The 18,911-nt window shown below is 46.0% G+C and overlaps 1 protein-coding gene across 5 annotated transcripts in view; it reads right to left on the bottom strand.

The window, feature by feature from the left end:
* The window catches only part of WIPF1 (WAS/WASL interacting protein family member 1), a 57,297-nt gene that overhangs the window by 6,065 nt on the left and 32,321 nt on the right, over nt 1–18,911 (bottom strand). For 4 of the 5 annotated variants that reach the window (XM_082056793.1, XM_082056796.1, XM_082056792.1 and 1 more), the window contains 6 exons: nt 11,006–11,094; nt 9,378–9,507; nt 6,825–7,001; nt 4,813–5,577; nt 1,881–2,093; nt 106–219 (listed from right to left, as the gene is read on the bottom strand). In XM_082056793.1, coding sequence (XP_081912919.1) covers nt 106–219; nt 1,881–2,093; nt 4,813–5,577; nt 6,825–7,001; nt 9,378–9,507; nt 11,006–11,056 — 1,450 coding nt within the window. In that variant the 5' untranslated portion in view covers nt 11,057–11,094. Of the gene's footprint in view, nt 1–105; nt 220–1,880; nt 2,094–4,812; nt 5,578–6,824; nt 7,002–9,377; nt 9,508–11,005; nt 11,095–15,227; nt 15,318–18,911 lie in introns of those variants that run through there. The other variant, XM_082056795.1, reaches the window with a different exon arrangement.

Here is an 18,911-nt window from a genome sequence, read left to right as displayed (position 1 = left end):
GTTAGTCTCAGAAGTTCTGAAACCTCAGTATTCAGTCTCTTCCCCATCCCCACTGTTTTTAGGATGATAGCTGAAATTCCAACAGCAGAGGTGAAACAAACTTACCTCTACTTTCATTTCTTGCTAGTTTACTGGGATAACTTCTGTTCACGGGTACATATGGCTCTGGAGGTGGTAAATCAGATATAGGATGAAAAGAAAATCTGCTTTCCCATTCATCTGAAAAAAACCCCACGCAATTCACTCATTAGTTTTGTGACACAGCTTCAGGAAAATCAATTGACATTAACATCATGTTTAACACATTTTATATTGCAAAATGCTTACATAGCTGAGTACTGAACCAGCAGCCTACTGCGAAGTCAGGAAAGAAGATGCTTTAGGTCAGTCTGAGAATGAAAATTCTCACTAACTTCAACCGATCACTTGCCAATTTAATGCAAAATCACCAATAGGAAAATTGCCATAATTCTGAAATAAGTGCTATGTTCTCTTCCGTAACAGATCTGCTTTTTTATCCACACACACATACATATATACTCGATACTGGAAATGTATAGTATCTCCTACTTCCCAACAGTACTTTGTTCCTGGGTATAGAATTTTCTGACATTCATACTTTGTTGACATACAGAGCTCAAAAGCATAATTTAAAGCACAGTGACTTATAAGTGGTGTTTTTTCTTTCTTAATTTTTACACAAGAAAATTTGGGGCTATTACAATAAAATTTATGATGACAGAGAAACTTGTATGCAACTAGTGTCAAAACCAGAGAAATACACCAGTCGACACTACATCTCTTGAGACTAGAGGGACCCTATTGATGTATTTAATGAGTGTACAGAATTCTGAAGAACACAGCAAGCTGATCAGTTTCTTCACTGAAATACTAGGAAATGTTTACAGAGCTCCGCACTGCACTTGAATTTGGAAGTACAAGGAAAAAAGCGTGGGCTATCTTAGACTTTTTCATTTCTTCACTTGGTTGCTTCAGGACTTTGCAACCATAACTTTCTTGCGATATTGCTATATTTTGTTGCATAATGTAATGAACAGCTAAGTAAGTTTTGCCCAGCACTTGTACATGTGGTTATTTACTGGCATCCAGTTTTTCTATGTTTACTCCCAACAGCTGCAATTAGAAACCAGTGTGGAAAGGAGCTGCAGGTACTGAACCCTGCAAATGGCATGTGCATGAAGAAATTGTGTTTGTGACCCACCTGCCTTACCTGACATGTGAAGATGCTTGAAAAGCATGAATTACAGTTTTATTTTCTGCTTGCTTCTTCTAAACTTACAGATGTCAAAAATACCAACTTTGATTTCCCATAACTAGCTGAAAGATTTATCTGTCCTTTGCAAACAGAAAACAACTAAAAAGAAAAGCACAGTGAATCTTTACAACACAGCAATCTTGTACCTCTCCTTTTCAATAAACACTAGCAAATAGAGAGATTCTTGACATTTTCAACAGCATTCTGACAATCTCTTCCCTCATCTGTTTTTCAGCTTTCAGCTTTTGAGTCATCATCTAACTTGTTTTCACTTCCAAAGAGTCTTGGTGTAGCTATGGTTTGAATTCATATTAGAGTCAGAACAATCCTGTTGGGCCATATTTCTGTATTGCAGCAAAGCAAAGCACAGTGAATAAATTTCTTTTTTTTCAGGCTATTTTTCAAAGGGTTATTTTGGAGATTGTATGGACAGCTTTGCAGTTCTGCTCTACATATGGCATATTTACTCTTACTTGGCAGGGTTGAGACCCGAATGATACCCCTGTTGGTCAGAAATCAAAGCTATGCATTAGAAACAAAGCCTCTAGGCCAAAAGCTGCTAGACAGTCTCTATCCAAGGCAAACAACTAGGAAGATAGCTTACCATCACCTGGGTCCTGGAAGCCATTTCTGACAGCTGATGATGGCGGCGGTGGTGGCGGCGGTGCTGCCGAGCCCGGTCGGTCGGGAGGAAGCGGCGGTCGGGGTCCACCTCTCTGGCTGTCCAGCCCTGCCCGGGAGGGCAGCTGGGGAGCAGCAGGCAAAGCCCTGGAAATGCTGCCGTTCCTGCTCACGGGAGGGGGCGGTGGGAGGGGGCCTGGAGCAAGACAAGAGGCAAGCACAAAAACACTGTTTGCACCAGAGGTTATTTGCTGGTGGTAAGAGGCTGCCTACTTCCCACAGCCCCCTCTAACAAACTGGAGAGGGTGGGCTGCTCTGGGACCCTTAGCCCCAAGGAAGCATCACCCTCAGCATCCACTTCCCTGCTCTCCAGAACTCTGTAGGGAGTTGGTGCCAATTTGAAGAGTACAGATCAGGGAAGCAGGATATATCTAAACATAAATACACCTCAGTGCTCATATTTTCTTGTCCCTCAGCTACAGAAGCCTCTGTAGAAGTGCTGGTCCTTGAAGCCACTTTTAAACTCCTCTAAGCTACATTTGCCACAATGAGAAGAAGTTACATCTGGAATTCAGGGTACTGTGGAGATGCAAACCATAGCCCATTTCCTTTCCATGTACTTTCACAAGGCAAGAGGACATGTAGCAGGAGAGCTGTGCTACCCTCAGAGGCTCTTTGTCTGCAGGGGTGGTCCCCTCCAGGTGTCACAGCCAGGTGGCACACAGGGGAATTCAGCCCAGGAGCAGCAGTGTTAAGCAGCACAGCATTGGTTCACTCATTTATCAACATATGTGCTGCTGTGTGCCAGGTTTTTGGTGGCTTGGAGCATATCCACCTCCCACTGAACTAGAAACAGACCTCACACATAGACTGGCATTTCCAGACTCTGTGTATCTGAGTAACTGGTGTGGTGACATGACAGGTCAAATACGAAAGCACAATCCACGTAACACGGGAGTGGGGCTGTCCTGAGGGCAGGGGAAGGGCACTTCTCTTTAGGACATAAAGAGATGAAAACAGAGGGTGTGGAGGGCTATGTGTGTTTAAAGGTCTCACTACCCCTGTTTGGCATGGTTGGGCAACTGACAATTACATTCATTCTAATGAAATGCTTCCTTGTCCTGATGAAATCTGGCTACAGAAGTGCATTTTGAAAAAGAGAGCAGCAGATTTTGTCTCTCCAGCAAGAAGCAGTGAAACGTGCTTCAAGAAACATGCTGTACTTTGTGGATATTTTTCTTTTTTTTCCCTCCCCCTTCTTTTTTTTTTTTTTTTTTTTACAGATTACTAAAGCTTGCCTTCAGGGAATGGTTTCTAAGAATGAGAAGCATTTAGTAACTTTCAGAACAGTTTTGCACACCCTAAATCTACCTAAACCCCATCGCCCATGTTAAATTGCAGCAGAATAGGAGTACTTATGTTTATAATTATTGCTACAACATCCTTCTACTTATTAAGCCAGCAGAAAGGTGGTGCAGATTTGCTAAAATCATCTGCCTCAGAAAAAAGCCAACCAGGAGAGCACCAATGGAAGCAGAGGCCATAATGGAAGAAGCTCTTGGAAGCATCTGAATAATTGCAGACACTCTCTGCAACTTTGATCCATGCTCTCAGTCAAATGTGACGTTTCTCTGATTCATTTACTGCAGGCTGCACTAGCATCATGCCATCCTTTGGACTGGCAACCAGCTCCACAAAGCATGGTTTTGGGGCCAGTATTTTCTGTAGCTGCAGGCTGCTGCAGGTGCTGGGCTATAGGGGATCCAAGCTGGTTCAAGGAGCTGGGAAGCAACACAGACGGCTGTAGCCTGTGGGAGCTCCCAGGACATTAATCTCTGTTGTCCGGACTAGACAGGTTTTAGATGATTCCAGATCGTTATTCCAAAGGATGAAATGAAAGGCAACTCTATGGAGCTTTCCAGAATTGCCTTCTGTGAAATGCTTCCCCCTTCCTGACATTACAGGACCTGGCTGTCTGTGCTTAACTTCTCTCACCTCCAAAGGGAGAACCATCAGGTATTAAGAGAGTTTTGTTATGATGTGCAATTCTAAAGGTTACAAACAATAGCTGTCACAGAGGACAAAGTATATTATGAAATAACAATTTTGTTTTCAATCTCGTTCGAAATCTGCATATGGTTAAGTAACAAGAGTTAGTCATGCTGTAACAACTACCGTTATATTTAACAACTGTTAGCTAGGTCTTTTATTAAAATAATTTGTATTTGGCTCTAAGTGCTTCTGCCTCCCAACATGGGTTCTGCAAACCTCCATTCATGAGATTGCTACCATTAACTCACGCTGGTTGACTCAGGAAGGCAAATGCTGTCACCTGTCAGAAGCTAGAAAAAAACAGCTTCTTTGCATCAAAGACCGTAATAGGGAAACCCCCGTGTTTTAATTACAGTACTTGTAATGAAAGTTGACAAGATCTGCAAAAGTACATGTGAGCAGGCTTGTGACGCACAGTGACTCTCCTTAAGCCACTGTGATGCTCATAAATGCTCATTTCCAACTGCCGAATCCCTTGTGCCTAAGAGCATGGTTTGTCAGCAATGCAAAGCAGATGCGTGCATGGCAGCAGGCTGGCAGGGAAGGCACAGCCCCACACCGCATCCTGCTCCTCCAGCACTCCTGTGCAATGCACATGGCAAAAATGCAACACCCCAGCCAAAGCCATTGGATGTTGCTCCTTCTGGGTCACGATGGGTGAAGCACCTGCAGGGCCATATCAGGGCAGCAGGGCTGAAGATTCTGGGTTACCCTCCAAGTGGCACAGCCAACGTTTGGTGAAATGAAAATTTAGCATTTCCACAAAAATCATCACTTTATCCCACTGTGTTCAATCTCCACCAAACTCGGGACCCTCAGCTCCCCGTTCCCCCCCTGCTTCCAGCGCCGCCCCAGCTCCCTACCTGATCGGCTGGGGGGGTCTCTGACGGGCGGCGGGGGCCTCTCGCTGGGCGGGGGGGGCAGGGGTCCGGAACGGCCGCCCCCGCCGCCGGCCGCCGAGGAGGAGCCCAGCGAGATGTTCCTCTGGGGCAGCCGCGGCATCTCGTCGGTGGCGCCGGGGACGGGCGGGACGGGGGGCGGTCCGGGCCGGCTGGGGGGCGGCGGGGGCGCCGGGGTGCCCAGGGCCGGCCGGGGGGCGGCGGGCACGGGTGGCTTGCTGTTCTGCGGCGGCGGCGGGGGCAGAGCCGCCTCCCGGGCGGCGGGGGGCCTGTGCCCAGCGGGGGGCGGCGGGGGCGGTGGCTTGTCCTCCCCCGGCCGGCCCGGCGTGGGCGGCAGCGGCGGCCGGCCGGAGAAGGGGGACGCCGCGCTGGGACCGGGCTGCCGGAGGGACCCCGCCGGGCCCGCGCTCCGGCTGCCCGGGAACGGCGGGGGCGAGGGCCCCAGGCTGGGCTGCCGGCTCACGCCTGGCACCGGCGGCGACCCCCTGTTGTACAGGCTGGAGGCGATGGGCCGGGGGGTGCTGGGCACCGGGGGCGGCACGGGCTCGGGTTTGGAGCCGACGTCGGGCCTCGGCGGTGGCAGGCGGCTCCTCTGCGGCTCGGGAGCGGAGTTCCGCGGCCCCGAGGGCGGCCCCGGGAAGCGCGGCGGGCCGCTCGGCGGAGAGAAGGGCTTGGCGGCTGCGGAGCGTCCTCCGGGCGGCAGGGCAGGCGGGCGGGCTCCGCCGGCATCTGCGGACACAGGAGCGGGCATCAGCCTCCGGCGGGCGGGGGCTTCGCCCAGCGCATTCCGAACGGGTCGCGACCTAAGGCACTGCAAAGGCTGCGGGGGTCAGCGCCGGCGCGGGCACACAGGGCTTGGCACCCAGCCAGCAGTTATCGGCAGTTCTGGTAGCCCTGCGGAACCGCGCCAGAGTGCCAGGTGACAACCTGACCGTGCTTACGAGGGACCACTGGGGAGAAACCAAAGCGACAACGAAGTGTCACCACTGATGCAGTCCTCGCCTACCAAGCAATAGCACGGAAAGGGAAGAAATGAAGAACAATTATTTGAGACCACCAACCCGAAAGCAAAGAAATCTTAGCTTTTACATAATATTTAACAACAACAGTCCTATAAAAGGCTCTTCTCAGCCCTTTCTAGTAACTGATATCTAAGGATGTCCTTGGGCCTGTCAGGAAGAAGGCAAGCCAGCCTTACAGTTGAAGCAGCACCACTCTGTGATGCCAGGAACTTTTGTACTAATACAAGTTCCCAAAATAGACCATGACACAATAGAAAATAACAGCTCCAACAGACTGTTTTGTACACATGTGCTGAAAAATTACATTAGTCTATAAAATATGTAAGGTTTGTAACACCCTGCAACCCCTCTTGGCCAGTCCTCCTTCAGCAAGTGTAAAATCCTACTTCCTTAACCTTACAAAACTCGGTGGCCCCAGGTCTCCTGTGTTTCAAAAGGCTTTGGGCAGCTGTTTTGCCAGCCAGATGAACAGAGTGCATGCCCCAGAGAAGCCTCCAGCTGCAGTGTGCGTACCAGCCAGCTGGGATGCCTCACGCACTCCCTAAGTGGTAAATCATGCTGCTGACGCAGATGTACTTTCCATTTGGAAAGTAGATCCTTTTTCCTGGTGCAAAAGGGAGAACTGACCTGGAATCCTCTTATGCTCCCTCCGATCCTGCATGCCCTCAACTAAGGCAGGACCCACTCTGCCTGACTGTACTTTGCAGGCAGCATCTCAACACTGCTGAGATCCTTACGTTTCATCAATTACTAGGAGGGTGAGCGGAAGTCTCACTTCTCCCTGTGAGGGAGTATTAAGAATAAAACAAGATTTAAGCTGAAAATTACATTTCTCTAAGATCCTAAGCTCTTTGAAGACTTTTTCAATCCCAGCAGGTAATTTATGGCAGTGCTATGAAGGTTTTAAGCAATGTCATTTACTTTTTCACACTGGAACTGCAAGGTCTTTCTTACCAGCATCTCGACTCGCAGCAGATCTGAGCTTTGGCATTCCTGCTTGGAAAAGGCCTCCGAGGCCAGGCGGTCCACCACTACCAAAGCTGCCACCACCGCCACCACCAAACCCACCACTGCTGACACTGCCACCTCCTCCAAAGCCACCGCTGCCACCTCCACCAGGTCCTTTGGGTTCTGTTGGGAAAAAAAAATCCCCCACATTAGGCAGAGAAGTGAGACTGATCCTGCAAAGTCATCTTTCATTAGAGCAACACTTGTATAATACAAAGCACACAAGTCGTTGTTCAGGCTGGATCATTACAGCTATCATCAGCACTCCTATTGCACCATTAAAGAAGTGGTGCAATAAACACAGCCACTGTGTTTCATTAAGCCATCACTTTCCTTTAGCCTATTCTGGACTGGAGAGAAACAGCCACTATGGAAAATTTGGAAATGAGCATGGATGAGCATCTGAGAATATCATGTTGTCTTTGTTAGCATCTTTGTAGCTGCTTCCCATTTTTTCATACCTTTCCTCTCCACTTCTCCACATGCAAACCAAGAAACAGGGCAATTTCATGGGAAATGAGGAAGGAAGGAGGAAAACCTTCCACTTGGAGATGTCTCTGGTGATCACTTCTGGGAACGAACAGAACTTTGTCACTATTGATGATGTTGCAACATAACTACTTATTTAAACAAAGCCTAGTGGGAAAAAATATTTCATTTCTGATTACTTTCCTGTAGGTTGAGAAATGCAGTGACAGGATCATTAGCAGCTAAATTTTCCAATAGGCAGGAATTATTTTATCAGCCACCCCACTTCCTCTCCCATTTCTCTCTAATGTCAATATTTCTGCTCTGACAACACTCCTGGAGCAGCAAAAAGTAAAATGCAAGTGTTTCCACAACTACAAATACAGCAAAGAGCCCCATTCAGAGCATCACTGCAAAATGAGCAGGCTCACAGGTTGGTATATCTGTGGAGATCAGCTCCCAGGTGACAGGCTACATGGCTGAGGATTAATTGCTTAATTTCTTGGCATCTCAATTTCCATCATTTTGGGTGGGTAAAAATTTCACTGACTTTAAAATAATTAAAACCTGTGGACGAAAAGCACTTCTAATAATCCCACACAAAAAAAAATGAGGAAGAATATGTTCATGGGAGAATGTTTCACATCATGCTTCTCTTTTCTTAAGCATGTTAGCTCAGTTCAGGTCTGACTCACACAGGGTGTGAACCTCTGGGGAAATACTGCTACTATGGTTTAGTCTTTCATCATGAGTTGTTAATTAATGTAAACAAGATAATAGGTCATATCATTTTAATCTTACTGTTTACTCCTTCTTTAATCCTCTTAATGCTTTTCTACAGCTTATTACAATAACTAGAACATGTAACTTTGCTTTCAGAGATAATACTCAAATGTTTAAAAACTAAGTACCTGGCTGACTGCAGGGCAGTATCTTTTTTTTTTTTTTTTTTAATTAGATCTCATTCCTCTGGGCATTTCCTTCTTTCCTCATCGTCTTCCTGTCACAGCCTAGCCTTTAATTGCATGGCCAGACCTGGACTGAGTTGTATCACATTTGCCAAGCAGTCTGAAGTGTCTCCTCTCCCCAGGCAATAAACGCTGTTCCTCTGATGTAGCAGGCTCTTGTTCCTCACCCTTCTCCTGTTTCTGTCCTGTCTTCCCAACACTTGTGCTACACAGGCTTTTCCAGCCTCTCCCCAGCACCTGCCGAGACGCACAGCGAGACACAGCAGCAGCACAGCTGGATGGAGACTTTGTCAGGTAAGTGGAGCTGCTGCCTTGTGCCAGGGCACCACCGGGCAGGCTGAGCAACAGGGCTCAGCCAAAAAGATAACACCCCTGCGTCACTCCTGGAGCAGCAACACTGTGTGCAGCAGAGTGACACCTGGGTGGGGTGCAGCTCCTGGCTCAGGTTTTGCTTTCGGTGGTACTGGGGCCATAAACAAGCCAGGGTTGCCTTTATTTTTATACTGCCTACACGAAACTAGAGTCTGAAATTCCACTTTATTCTCTGTGCTCTCAGTCCTGACAGGGGTTTTGACTGCCTGGCCTGCTGCAGATCCTCAGCACAGCTCCAAGTAGGGTTTGCATAGTTTTCTGATTAAGCAAACAAGAAAATAAACTGCTTTATGAGAGTAAGCAAACAAATTAACACTCGCATTTCATAAGCAGTACTTGTTTTCTCAGCTGACTTAATCCATGATGAACAGAATTTATTTTTATGTATGCCAACTTCTGGCATTTTATTTTACCTGCTTCTCTCATGGCAGTTTGTCTGATGTTATTTAAATAATATTCTGCATTCAGATATGTAGAACCATTAATGCATATAGAAAGGGTTGTTGAGCATCAGTACAGGCTGCCCAGGGAAGTGGTGGAGTCACCATCCCTGGATGTGTTTCAAAGGCATTTAGACGAGGTTCTTAGGGACATGGTTTAGTACTAGCGTTAGCTTATGGTTGGACTCCATGATCCTTACGGTCTCTTCCAAGCAAAATGATTCTATGATTCTATGCAGAATTGTACTTACTGTCTAGAATTGGAGCACTTCTGTCGTTAGTAACAGTCTTCTTGAGCTTTTTTCCTTTGGTAATATCAGATAACAGAGCACTTCTCCCTGCTTGTTCTGCCCTGCTTAGGGATGGCTTTTCAGTATTTGCCTACAAAATAAAATTAAAAATGAGAAGGCAAAATAAACCTCAAATTCTAGCTACAAGTTTCTGCTCAAATACGGTAGTTCCTTGAGGCCTCAATTTCTGTTTTAACCACACTGGAGTGGGCAGCACGCCATGTCTGGTTTTGTGAATGATGTTATAGGTGACCAGCCTTGTTACTGACTCGAGGCCCCAAACACTGCTGCTGTTCTAACCCACACTATTTGCTGCAAACAGAATGCTTTTATGTGAATTGACATTTTTTGAAGATTTAGAGTTTCTGATTTTTTTAAAGGCAAGACACACCTGTGGCAAATTGCCATTTTGGAGACTGAACAAGGACAGACTACACAAATAATTTGATTACACAAAAAGGTGGACATTCTTGAAAATTGTAGTGAAAACTACTAATATACAAATTCTGGATAAAACAGAAGAAAAATGGAGCTTTAGCTGATAGAAGTACTTTAAAATGTCAATCATCACTTTGACAATATAGACCTCTTCAAACAGACCAAACAAAACCTTTAGATGCATGAGGTTTGTCTCAATGGTCCTCTCTTTTCAGTTTATGCTTTTGTGACACAGTTTTTCAAGTTTTTCAAAAAAAAAAAAAAAAAGCCCCACCAAACATACACATATATGCACACATACAAGCACGTATATATGGTTATTTCTTCCAGGTAATGGTGGTTCCCGAAAAGCTTTCTAACATCAGATCAGCGTTATGAAAATTTCCTGAAAGGTGGCAAGAGTTGCCATGGACGGACCAAGCACAGAGTCTGTCTCTTGCTTGTGGTAGAAAATGAGGGAAAGGCTCTTCAGCAGCACAGCCCAACCTGTGTAACCAGCTCGGCTTTTGCTCTGAAAATAACTGGCATTTTAAGAAGCTTTCTCTTTCCTGTCAATGAGGTGGCTGCCTGTTGGAGGGAAAGAACAGCACAAGCTCTATTCCAGCTTAGGCTGATCTAAGTCAGGTTGGAGGCAGTCTCACCCACCATGCCATGCCAGCAGTGGCTCCTGCACTCTGGTGCCACAGCCTGATTACGGAAGCTATGCTGGCTAAGAGCTATCCTTGCCAAATTATAAAAATAGAATTCGTTTTTGCCAGTTTGGTTCATGTACGTAGTAGAGTAGAACAAGGGAGAAGGTGGGCATACATGGCTGGAGAAAGGCCATGGGACAGCAAGACTTCAGTTCCCCTGATTTAAGACAAGCTGTTGGGGAGCTGTACCTCTCCTCTCAGATCAAACCACCTCCTGTGGGAAGAAGAGGAGGATGGAGAGTGAATGTGGCTAGTGATATCCATTATGGTCACTAGGAGTGCAAGTGATGGTCCCTCTTGTAGGATCAATCATCAACCATAAACATAATGTAGGAGAGTTTTCCCCAAATACCATACATGCTTTCGTCCACCCCTCAATGCCTCTGTGTGTCCCTTTCAATATGACAAGCAGCAACAGAGAACAGTGTATATGGTACCTTTACCTCCTGCAAAACTTACCAAGGCCAACGTTGGGGGTGGAGGGGGAGCTGGAGGGGGAGGCACAGGCATGGTGGAAGGCTGAGCTCTGTCTGGTCTTGCTAAAACACCTGCACAGCAAAACACAGAGACACACATGGACCAGAGATTAAGAAAACTGTCACCTTTGGGAGTATTTTCTGCTAGGCTAAAAAACATCCTTGCGGCTAACACGTTTATCTGCTACATTTTCCAAGTCTAAGTAATCTTAGAAACTTCATGTTTCATTGTATGGAAACCAGCTGCATCCTTAAACGTTGCCATACTAACTCACAGACATAGATACCTAACTTTGCACACAAACACAACCCATGCATGGCCATAGCAATTCACAAAAATGCAATAACAAAATTGAATTCTGTTTAATCCAATGATCTTGTTCCTGTGGAAGTATTTCAGGATAATCCCATAGCGATACCATTAACCCTTAATTAAAGAAGGCATCATCTCTTTAAGATCAGATTCAGAAAGAGATGCAGACCTTTTAAAGACCTAAAATTGCTGGAAGATCTGCCACCCTCTACACACACTATTATGGGCAGGGTGGAACAGCAGAGCTCTAGGGAAGACTCATGCTTCTTTCTCCCTGCTTGCTCTGAAGACACCAAGCTCCATCATCATCTCTGAATGCACCTTCTGCCCTCTCAGGAACAACAAACACAGTGTCAGTCTCTGTCCCATGCTCTGATCGCTTGTCCAAAGGAGGAAGCAGCCGCAGCTCGGCCTCCCCACCGCAGGCTGCTGCAGAGGGAAAAGCCCGGCTGCCAAAACTCAGCCTTCCCCCAGCTTCCCTGCCCGAGACCAGGCTCCCACTTCTCCCCAGCCCACGCAGAACTTCCAACCTAGGGCAACCCCAGGAACGTCACACCTGAAATGTAAAACTTCGTTGCAGCTAAAATATTAAATGAAAAAAAAAAGAAAGGAAAAGCATAGAAGAATTTATTTCAAGTCACGAGGGCTTTTTGTGGCGCTGCCACACTGCTGCTGGAACTGCACCTATCGGAGGCTCCAGGGCTTTGCCAACAGTGCTACAGTGTTTCAGCTTGTGCTTTGCTCTTGCCCATTCACCTGAGCCAGCTCTAGTAACAGTGATTTTCCACCTTTTATATCATGTTTGCACAAGAAAAGTAAACAGTGGGAACAGGAATAAGGGCTGTTCTCCAGACAACCCCAGGCTGACCGCTGAGGACCACTGGGCAATTTATTTTACAAGCATATGCAGCTCTTATTTTCTGAAGGCACTTCATTGTTTTTGATAAAACCAGGGAGAACTGCAATAGCACAGTATCTGCTGAATCAACTACATGCAAGGTACAGTACCCTTTACAGTTTAAATGAGCATTAGGAAAATATTCTGAATGGAACAAAATGGCATTTTCAGTGAGGGTTTGAGGTGAGTCACCACCTACAAAGTCTGTAATTGCTCTGAGATGATCTATGATATGTGTGTAAGAAAAAAAAACGGTTAGAAGTACAGATTTATCTTGTTAGATGCTCATGCTTCAAAAGAATTGGAATACAACTATAAAACCTTACAAAAAAAAAATGCCAAGCTACCTTTCGTCAGAAGAAAACTTTTCTGAAATAAGACTTTAACGGATTTTGTCAAAAATCTTTAGGGAGGAAAGGGCTTGGAAAGCAGTCTGACACATCAGCCCTATCTCTGGCAGACTATCTGGAAAAAAACATGGAGGTCAAAGAGGTGTGAGGCACTACTGCTGGCTCCAGCATCTGCAGGTTTTCTCCTCCCGTACTGCAGAAACCGTTTCTCTTTCCGGAGCAGAGGGGAAGCTGGCGGATGGACAGACTGACTGACAAAGAGGAAACTGTGCGAAGCCAAGCCCACGCAGTGCTGTGCAAACACATGCGCTCACAAAGCCCTGCAGACGGAGCAGTGCGCTCCCATTAGTCCTCTGGCACATTACTGCCCATGTTACGGCCTCTCCAGGGAGGCACATGCTCCACATTCAGAGGATCTGCTTGGATTCAGCTCTGTTCCCATCTTCTGTATTTCTAGCTCTCAGTCATTACATAAAACTCTGCACCAAGCCCTATCCCTTTCCCGATCTGCTGATCCTAAATGCAATATTTGAAATCTGAAGCCTATTAAAAGCACCAAGACCAATGCTGCTTTGTTCTTCAGCTTCCTGTTTAAAAAAACAGTCAACAGGAAAATTATTTCTTACAGCAGACCACAACCATCCTGTTTCTTAACACAGTCTTTTCACAGCTGCAGTTGTCTCCGGCGTAACTGTGCCATCAGGCTGTTTCACCCAGCTTTTAACTCCTTCAACTGATTAAAAAGAGAAAGATATTACAAATTCTGCTCTCCATACTGCTTTGATAAGAGGCCAAAGCTCTCTGGATAATGTGCCCTGAGTCTCCTCGGTGCTCCATGTGCCACAGGAAAGTTCCTGAAGCAGGCAGAATAAAGTTTGGTTCAATATCAGACCTTTAAATGAATTCCTTAAGGCAGCTCAGACCTGAATGCAGCAAGTGAGCCAGCTGGTTTATAAAGCTCTTTCTCTAAAAAGCAGTATTTTTGTAAATACCATAACTTGTCTACCTCCCTGTCAGTTATATGATTGCTTTCTGCATGTTTGTGCTGGTCTGTTTTCCTTTTATTTTTTTCTTTTAACTGGGTTGCTGTACATCAGCTTCTTAAGGAATTGGTGGGGACCGAGGGGAAGCAAGGTAACGCTCAAAGCCTAAGCTCTCTAAGGGGAAGCCACTACCCATAGACACATCCAGCTTCTCCAAAACCCACCCTGCACACTTCTGAGAAAGAGAATTTCAGAAACTCGAGCAGCAGAAACTTTGCAGCAAGAAGTGGCACCTCTGTCTTTGAAGCTCTAACTCACTCTTTGGTTGTTAGATTTTGTACAATCTATTTCTTTGTCTGACTTTCGGTAAGAAAAAAAGAGGCACGCTCTAGATTTTTAAATTTGACGACTGTAAGCCTGTGGGAAGAATAATAATGTGGTGAAGAGAGGCAGTGACTCGGGGCCTGCCTGCACAGCACAGCCTGACCCTGGGCATGAGCAGCACCTCTTGGGCTGCAGAAGCAAAGCAGCTGAGTCAGCACGTTGCTGAACTTGAGTTCTGCAGCTGATTCGTTCGTCGCTAATTTGCAGGATCACTGTTTTGTGTAGAGCATGGAGATATCCTAAGATATTTAGTGTAACTCTGCAATTAGAGGAAAGCTTTGGTTACTGTCCTACTCTTCAGCAATGGACTCAGTTAATTATTTGGTGTTGGTCAGTGGGAAAGAGTTGGATTTAAGCAGCGGACATTATGTACAATTGCTAACAGCTGACACTATAAAATAACCAAAACAGCAACTGATCCACTCAGCAATAAATTTTACCTACAAAATCTGTTAAAAAGCAAGTTGCTTATAATACTCGGTGCTGCGGGGTGTTGAAAAGGAACCATTTGCAAAAGACCAAGGCCAAAGGCATATCTGTACTTTGAAACCAAAGACACGCATCCTCACATATTTTCTAGGCAGTAGTATAAATTATCATGGCTTTTAAAAAGCTATGTGGAAACGTTATACCCAGGTGAGCATTGATGGTGCAGGATTAGGGTCACTAACCCACAGACGCACACCACAGCACCGGCGCCTGAGCCCCAAACACCAAGGTCTGTCCTGTTGGCGAGAGGGAAGGATTGCCATCGTGGGCAGCAGCAGCAGCTGCCGTCCCACTGTGAGGCAGGTGCCAGCAGCCTTGTTCCTCTGCCGATGCCTCCGGAGACCCAGCCCTGAGCGGGGCTGCCATCGCCGTGAGCCGGCACCATCCTCATCTTCACTCCACACTGCTGCAGCTACGGCCCGGAGCCGCCTCTTGCAGATCATGTGCAACCAGAGGGGTATGCACACAGCCTGCGCCTGCTGCCTTCTGAGAAAGCCACCCTAGTCATCAGCAGGCGAGGTGCCCCAAAGCTGCCTGCCTAATCCCAGGTAAATCACACGATCAGAGCTCCATAAAGCAGCTCTGATTTTTGAAAGCTACCAGGCACACCCAGCAGCCTATATTGGAAATAGTATTAAAAATACTATGATTTGCAACACATCATGATAAAAACTAATTTCATTTAAAAAGCAAAATAGAGGAGAGAGAATGTATATGTTGTATTCTGCAAAGAGCCCCTTACTCTGCAAAGTAACCCATAAAAAGCAACAAGCAAAAGTGGCACAAACCTGAATTCCGTGAAACACAAATGCTGGGTGTTTCAGATTTAATTTGGTACTTCAGAAATCATTTCAGGAGCATGACAAACGCTAAAAAGAAACGTGACACTTAACACGGGATGGACAGAGCAAACAGCTGGACTGCAAGTGCAGTATTTGCATCTAGCCAGCCATTTTGAGCTGCTCCGAGGCACCCTCTCTTCAACACATTGAGTCAGAGGCAGACAGACAGCGAGCTGTGGTTAATCATTTCCTGTGTGATTAATTTCCAAGCAAAAAAAGAGGAAGGAACAAACAACTGTAGAAATAAAATAGAATTGATAGAACTTAAGGGGAAACAAACACAAAGCTGTCAATTGGCCCTCTATGCAAAAGGACCTAACTTCCAAACCAGTATTGATTTGGTTCTTTCAAAATGCATTATTTCCTGCTAATGAAAGAAGGGAAAAAGAAAAAAAGAAATCTGAATTTGAATAAATTGGACTAGGTTACCAAGTATTTTAGTAAGGTAGCTTTCAAAACAAAAAGGACAACTAACTGTAAACACATTACAAAGTAGATGGAAAATAATTTAAAATCAGTTTCACACAGGCCACAACATTTTTTCAAGAGCTGTTTTTTAACAAAGTACAGAACTATTAAACCATTTTGAGTAAAAATGTTACTGTGATGTCATGAAATTGGTTGGAGTCCCCCTACTCCCACTCTCCTTGGTGGAGCAGTCATTAGTAGGTCTGCATGTCCCACATCCCACCACCATATCCTCCGAAGGCCAGTGGTGCTGTCTGCATTGGGGGTTGGTAAAAGTGTGTGGCAAGGTGTGAACGAGAGCTTCAGAGGATGCTGAAGACCACGCAACACCATGCCAGTAAATCCTATCTGAAAAAAATCAGTTTTGTTTTGTTTCTTTATCTTTTTCTTAAAGTTTCTAAATACGTAGAATTCCGTAACTAAATATACAGACAGACGGCTTTAATCCCCTAAGGAATTCAACAAGGGCACCAAACCAAAGCCAGGACAGCATGAAGCTACCTGAATATACTGAAGATAAATTTTCCTACAGGGTGAAGAAAGAGTATTCAGGAGACTCTTTGGCCTCAGTTACCCACACATAGAGAAGTGAAAAGCCTGACAGGTGCTAATGTACCCTGATACAAGTTTTAGCTGAGACACAGGGAGACTGCTGTATAACTACCCTACACTCAGGAGGAACGCCTGGATTTTCCTTCTCCTAACTGGGATAAACCTTTTGAAGTTGAGGAGCTCTGGAGGAAGAAACTGACATCTAAAATGTTACTCTCAGTATTTTGAGGTCCTTTAGAATAGAATCGAATCATTTAAGTTGGAAGAGACCCTCAAGATCATTGAGTCCAACCCTAACCTAACCTAGCTCTAGCATTAAACTATGTCCCTAAGAACCTCATCTTTAACATCAGTGATTGGTCTTTTAAAGATGGTTTCTGGCTAAAACAACACTCCTTTTGGTGCAGGGATTACATGACTTTGTGGCCTGAGAAAGGACATTACAAGGGTATGAAATGCAAATTGTCCTGTCCTGTCCAGAGGAAGCTGTGGTAGCAAAAGGAGGCACTAACATCTCACCCTTAAAACCAGTTGCAGAGAACTGGACAGCCAAAAGGGAGGTCAACAGAGAAGTTACATTGGACACATGAGACCCAGGGAAATTTTGGGGAGCTGCCACTGCCAGAGAGAGGAAGCCAACTTTATTTGGGACTTTTTACATTTCAAAGAAGCACTCCATAGTCCCTGAAATGAGTGGTATAATTTTCCACTCAGACCAAAAAATGTCAACCCCTACACAAAATACCACAGTGGAGAAAGCAGCCAGTACAGTGATGCTGGAGACCTCTTGCCCAGATGCCCAGTCAGAGCTTCCATTCCCTTCCCACGAACGGCCATCTGAGGGGTGATAGATCACAGACGTCACTCACAGGCACACGTGTAAAGCGGATGAAGTGTATGTGGCCCCAAAATAGGACTTAGCCCAACCCAAATGTCACACAGAAGCTGGCAGTTACAGGAAGATCTGCCACAAGGAACCGCACCTTTACAAACGCAGCAGTGACCGACTTGGGGGACACAACGCCATCCTGCTGCGGTCAGGGGCCAAAAGGGAGAGAAGAGGGAAGCATGAGCCTCGAGGTCTCTGGCAGGAGCACACAGGGCAGTTCTTGGGGAAGAAACACATCAAGCCAGTATCACAGTGAACATTATTTCTGCCCTACATAGGCTGCAGAGAGATTACATATTTTTTTGTCAATAAATTGCAGAGTTTTAATCTTTTACCTCTTACAACAGCGTAACTGAGCTACGTGAAAGGTGCAGGTGCTGGAGGGCCAGTAAGGAGCAGTAAGATAAATAACCACAACAGCAAACAAAGCACAAGACTAGTTAGAAAAAAAAAAAAAAGTAAAAAAAGAAAAGAGGTATGATGATGCAGTGAGATACTTTCACGTCTCTGTGTGAGTTATCCAGGCACATGTGTCCTGCCAACCCTACAGCATCTCCCTCTTCCTCCAGCCCTCATGCTCACCTCCCCATCCCCAAGCACCCAGCCAAGCGCAGGGACTCTGTGGGCAGCACTGACTGCAGCTCATACCAGGCAATTCCCCAGAGTTTTTAAACCTCCTGAACACTTTAGAGCTACTTGTCACCATCACAGGAAGGAGGTTACTGTGGGGTGTCAGTGACAAGCGAGCTATCAGGCCACTGAGCGCCAAGAGCGATAACAGCCAGATGCACTCATGGTCCACAACAAGTTGCATCCAGCAAACCTCATCTGTCAAAGGCGACCAGGAGTTACATGGCAAAAATCCAGCAGTGCAGCATCCATGGAAAATTACAGCTAAAAAATAGACTGTTATGGTGTCAGAATGTTGTTTTAATCCAAGTATTTTAAAAAGTTTTTTCCTTTTCAGTGACATGTTTTTCAAGATATGCAGAGGATCATAGGCAATGGCTAGTGTTGGAGGACTGCCCCCAGTCACCAATATAGTCACTACTTGGAAGAAGCAGCAAAACTTTTAGTCAGTCTAAGTGTTTGGATGTTGACTTGAGAAAAGCTGATAATGTAAGAGAAAATACACTATACCAGAAAGTATCTCTCTGACTTACTGAAACCAGAAATTGCTTCCATCCAATCCACACTCCTATAATTTACTTAAGCCAGTGTTTTCAGAAGAGATGTAAAGAAATATTCCGGTTTGCTCAGACTCCTAGAGTTGGCTCACACCTCTGCCACAGTGACCCTGCCCCAGGGAGTGGGACCTCAGCCCTGCGAACGGCGCCTGGAGCAGAGCCCCAGCACCCGGCACCATGGGGAGCCTCGCCGGTGCCTTGAAACAAGCATGTGCACGTCATTCCTCAGCAGGAGGTTGGGGCCAAACACAGCAGATAAATTTACAGTTACTGGGCTGTATCCCAGCCCACGGGACAGGAGGACACAACTTGAGGCATTGCAACCCCCTACAGCTCCCTCCCCAGCCCTGCCTCCCTGCCAAAAACTAAAAAGCCCTTCCCTGAACCCCTCCACAAAAAAGCCCCACAGCAAACAGCTTCACCCTCTCTCCAAGGCAGAAGTGATGGTTAAGGAGCAAGCTGTTTGTGCCTGAGCTCTGACTTCAGCCATCCAGAGCACAGCTGCCTGCAGCATTTCATCACCAACCATCCAAG

The sequence above is a fragment of the Streptopelia decaocto genome (genome assembly GCF_964273445.1).
Source record: "Streptopelia decaocto genome assembly, chromosome: 6".
In the NCBI taxonomy this organism is placed as follows: Eukaryota; Metazoa; Chordata; class Aves; order Columbiformes; family Columbidae; genus Streptopelia; species Streptopelia decaocto.
The sequence above is the reverse complement of the archived record's forward strand: the minus strand, read 5'-3'. Positions and strand labels throughout refer to the sequence as shown.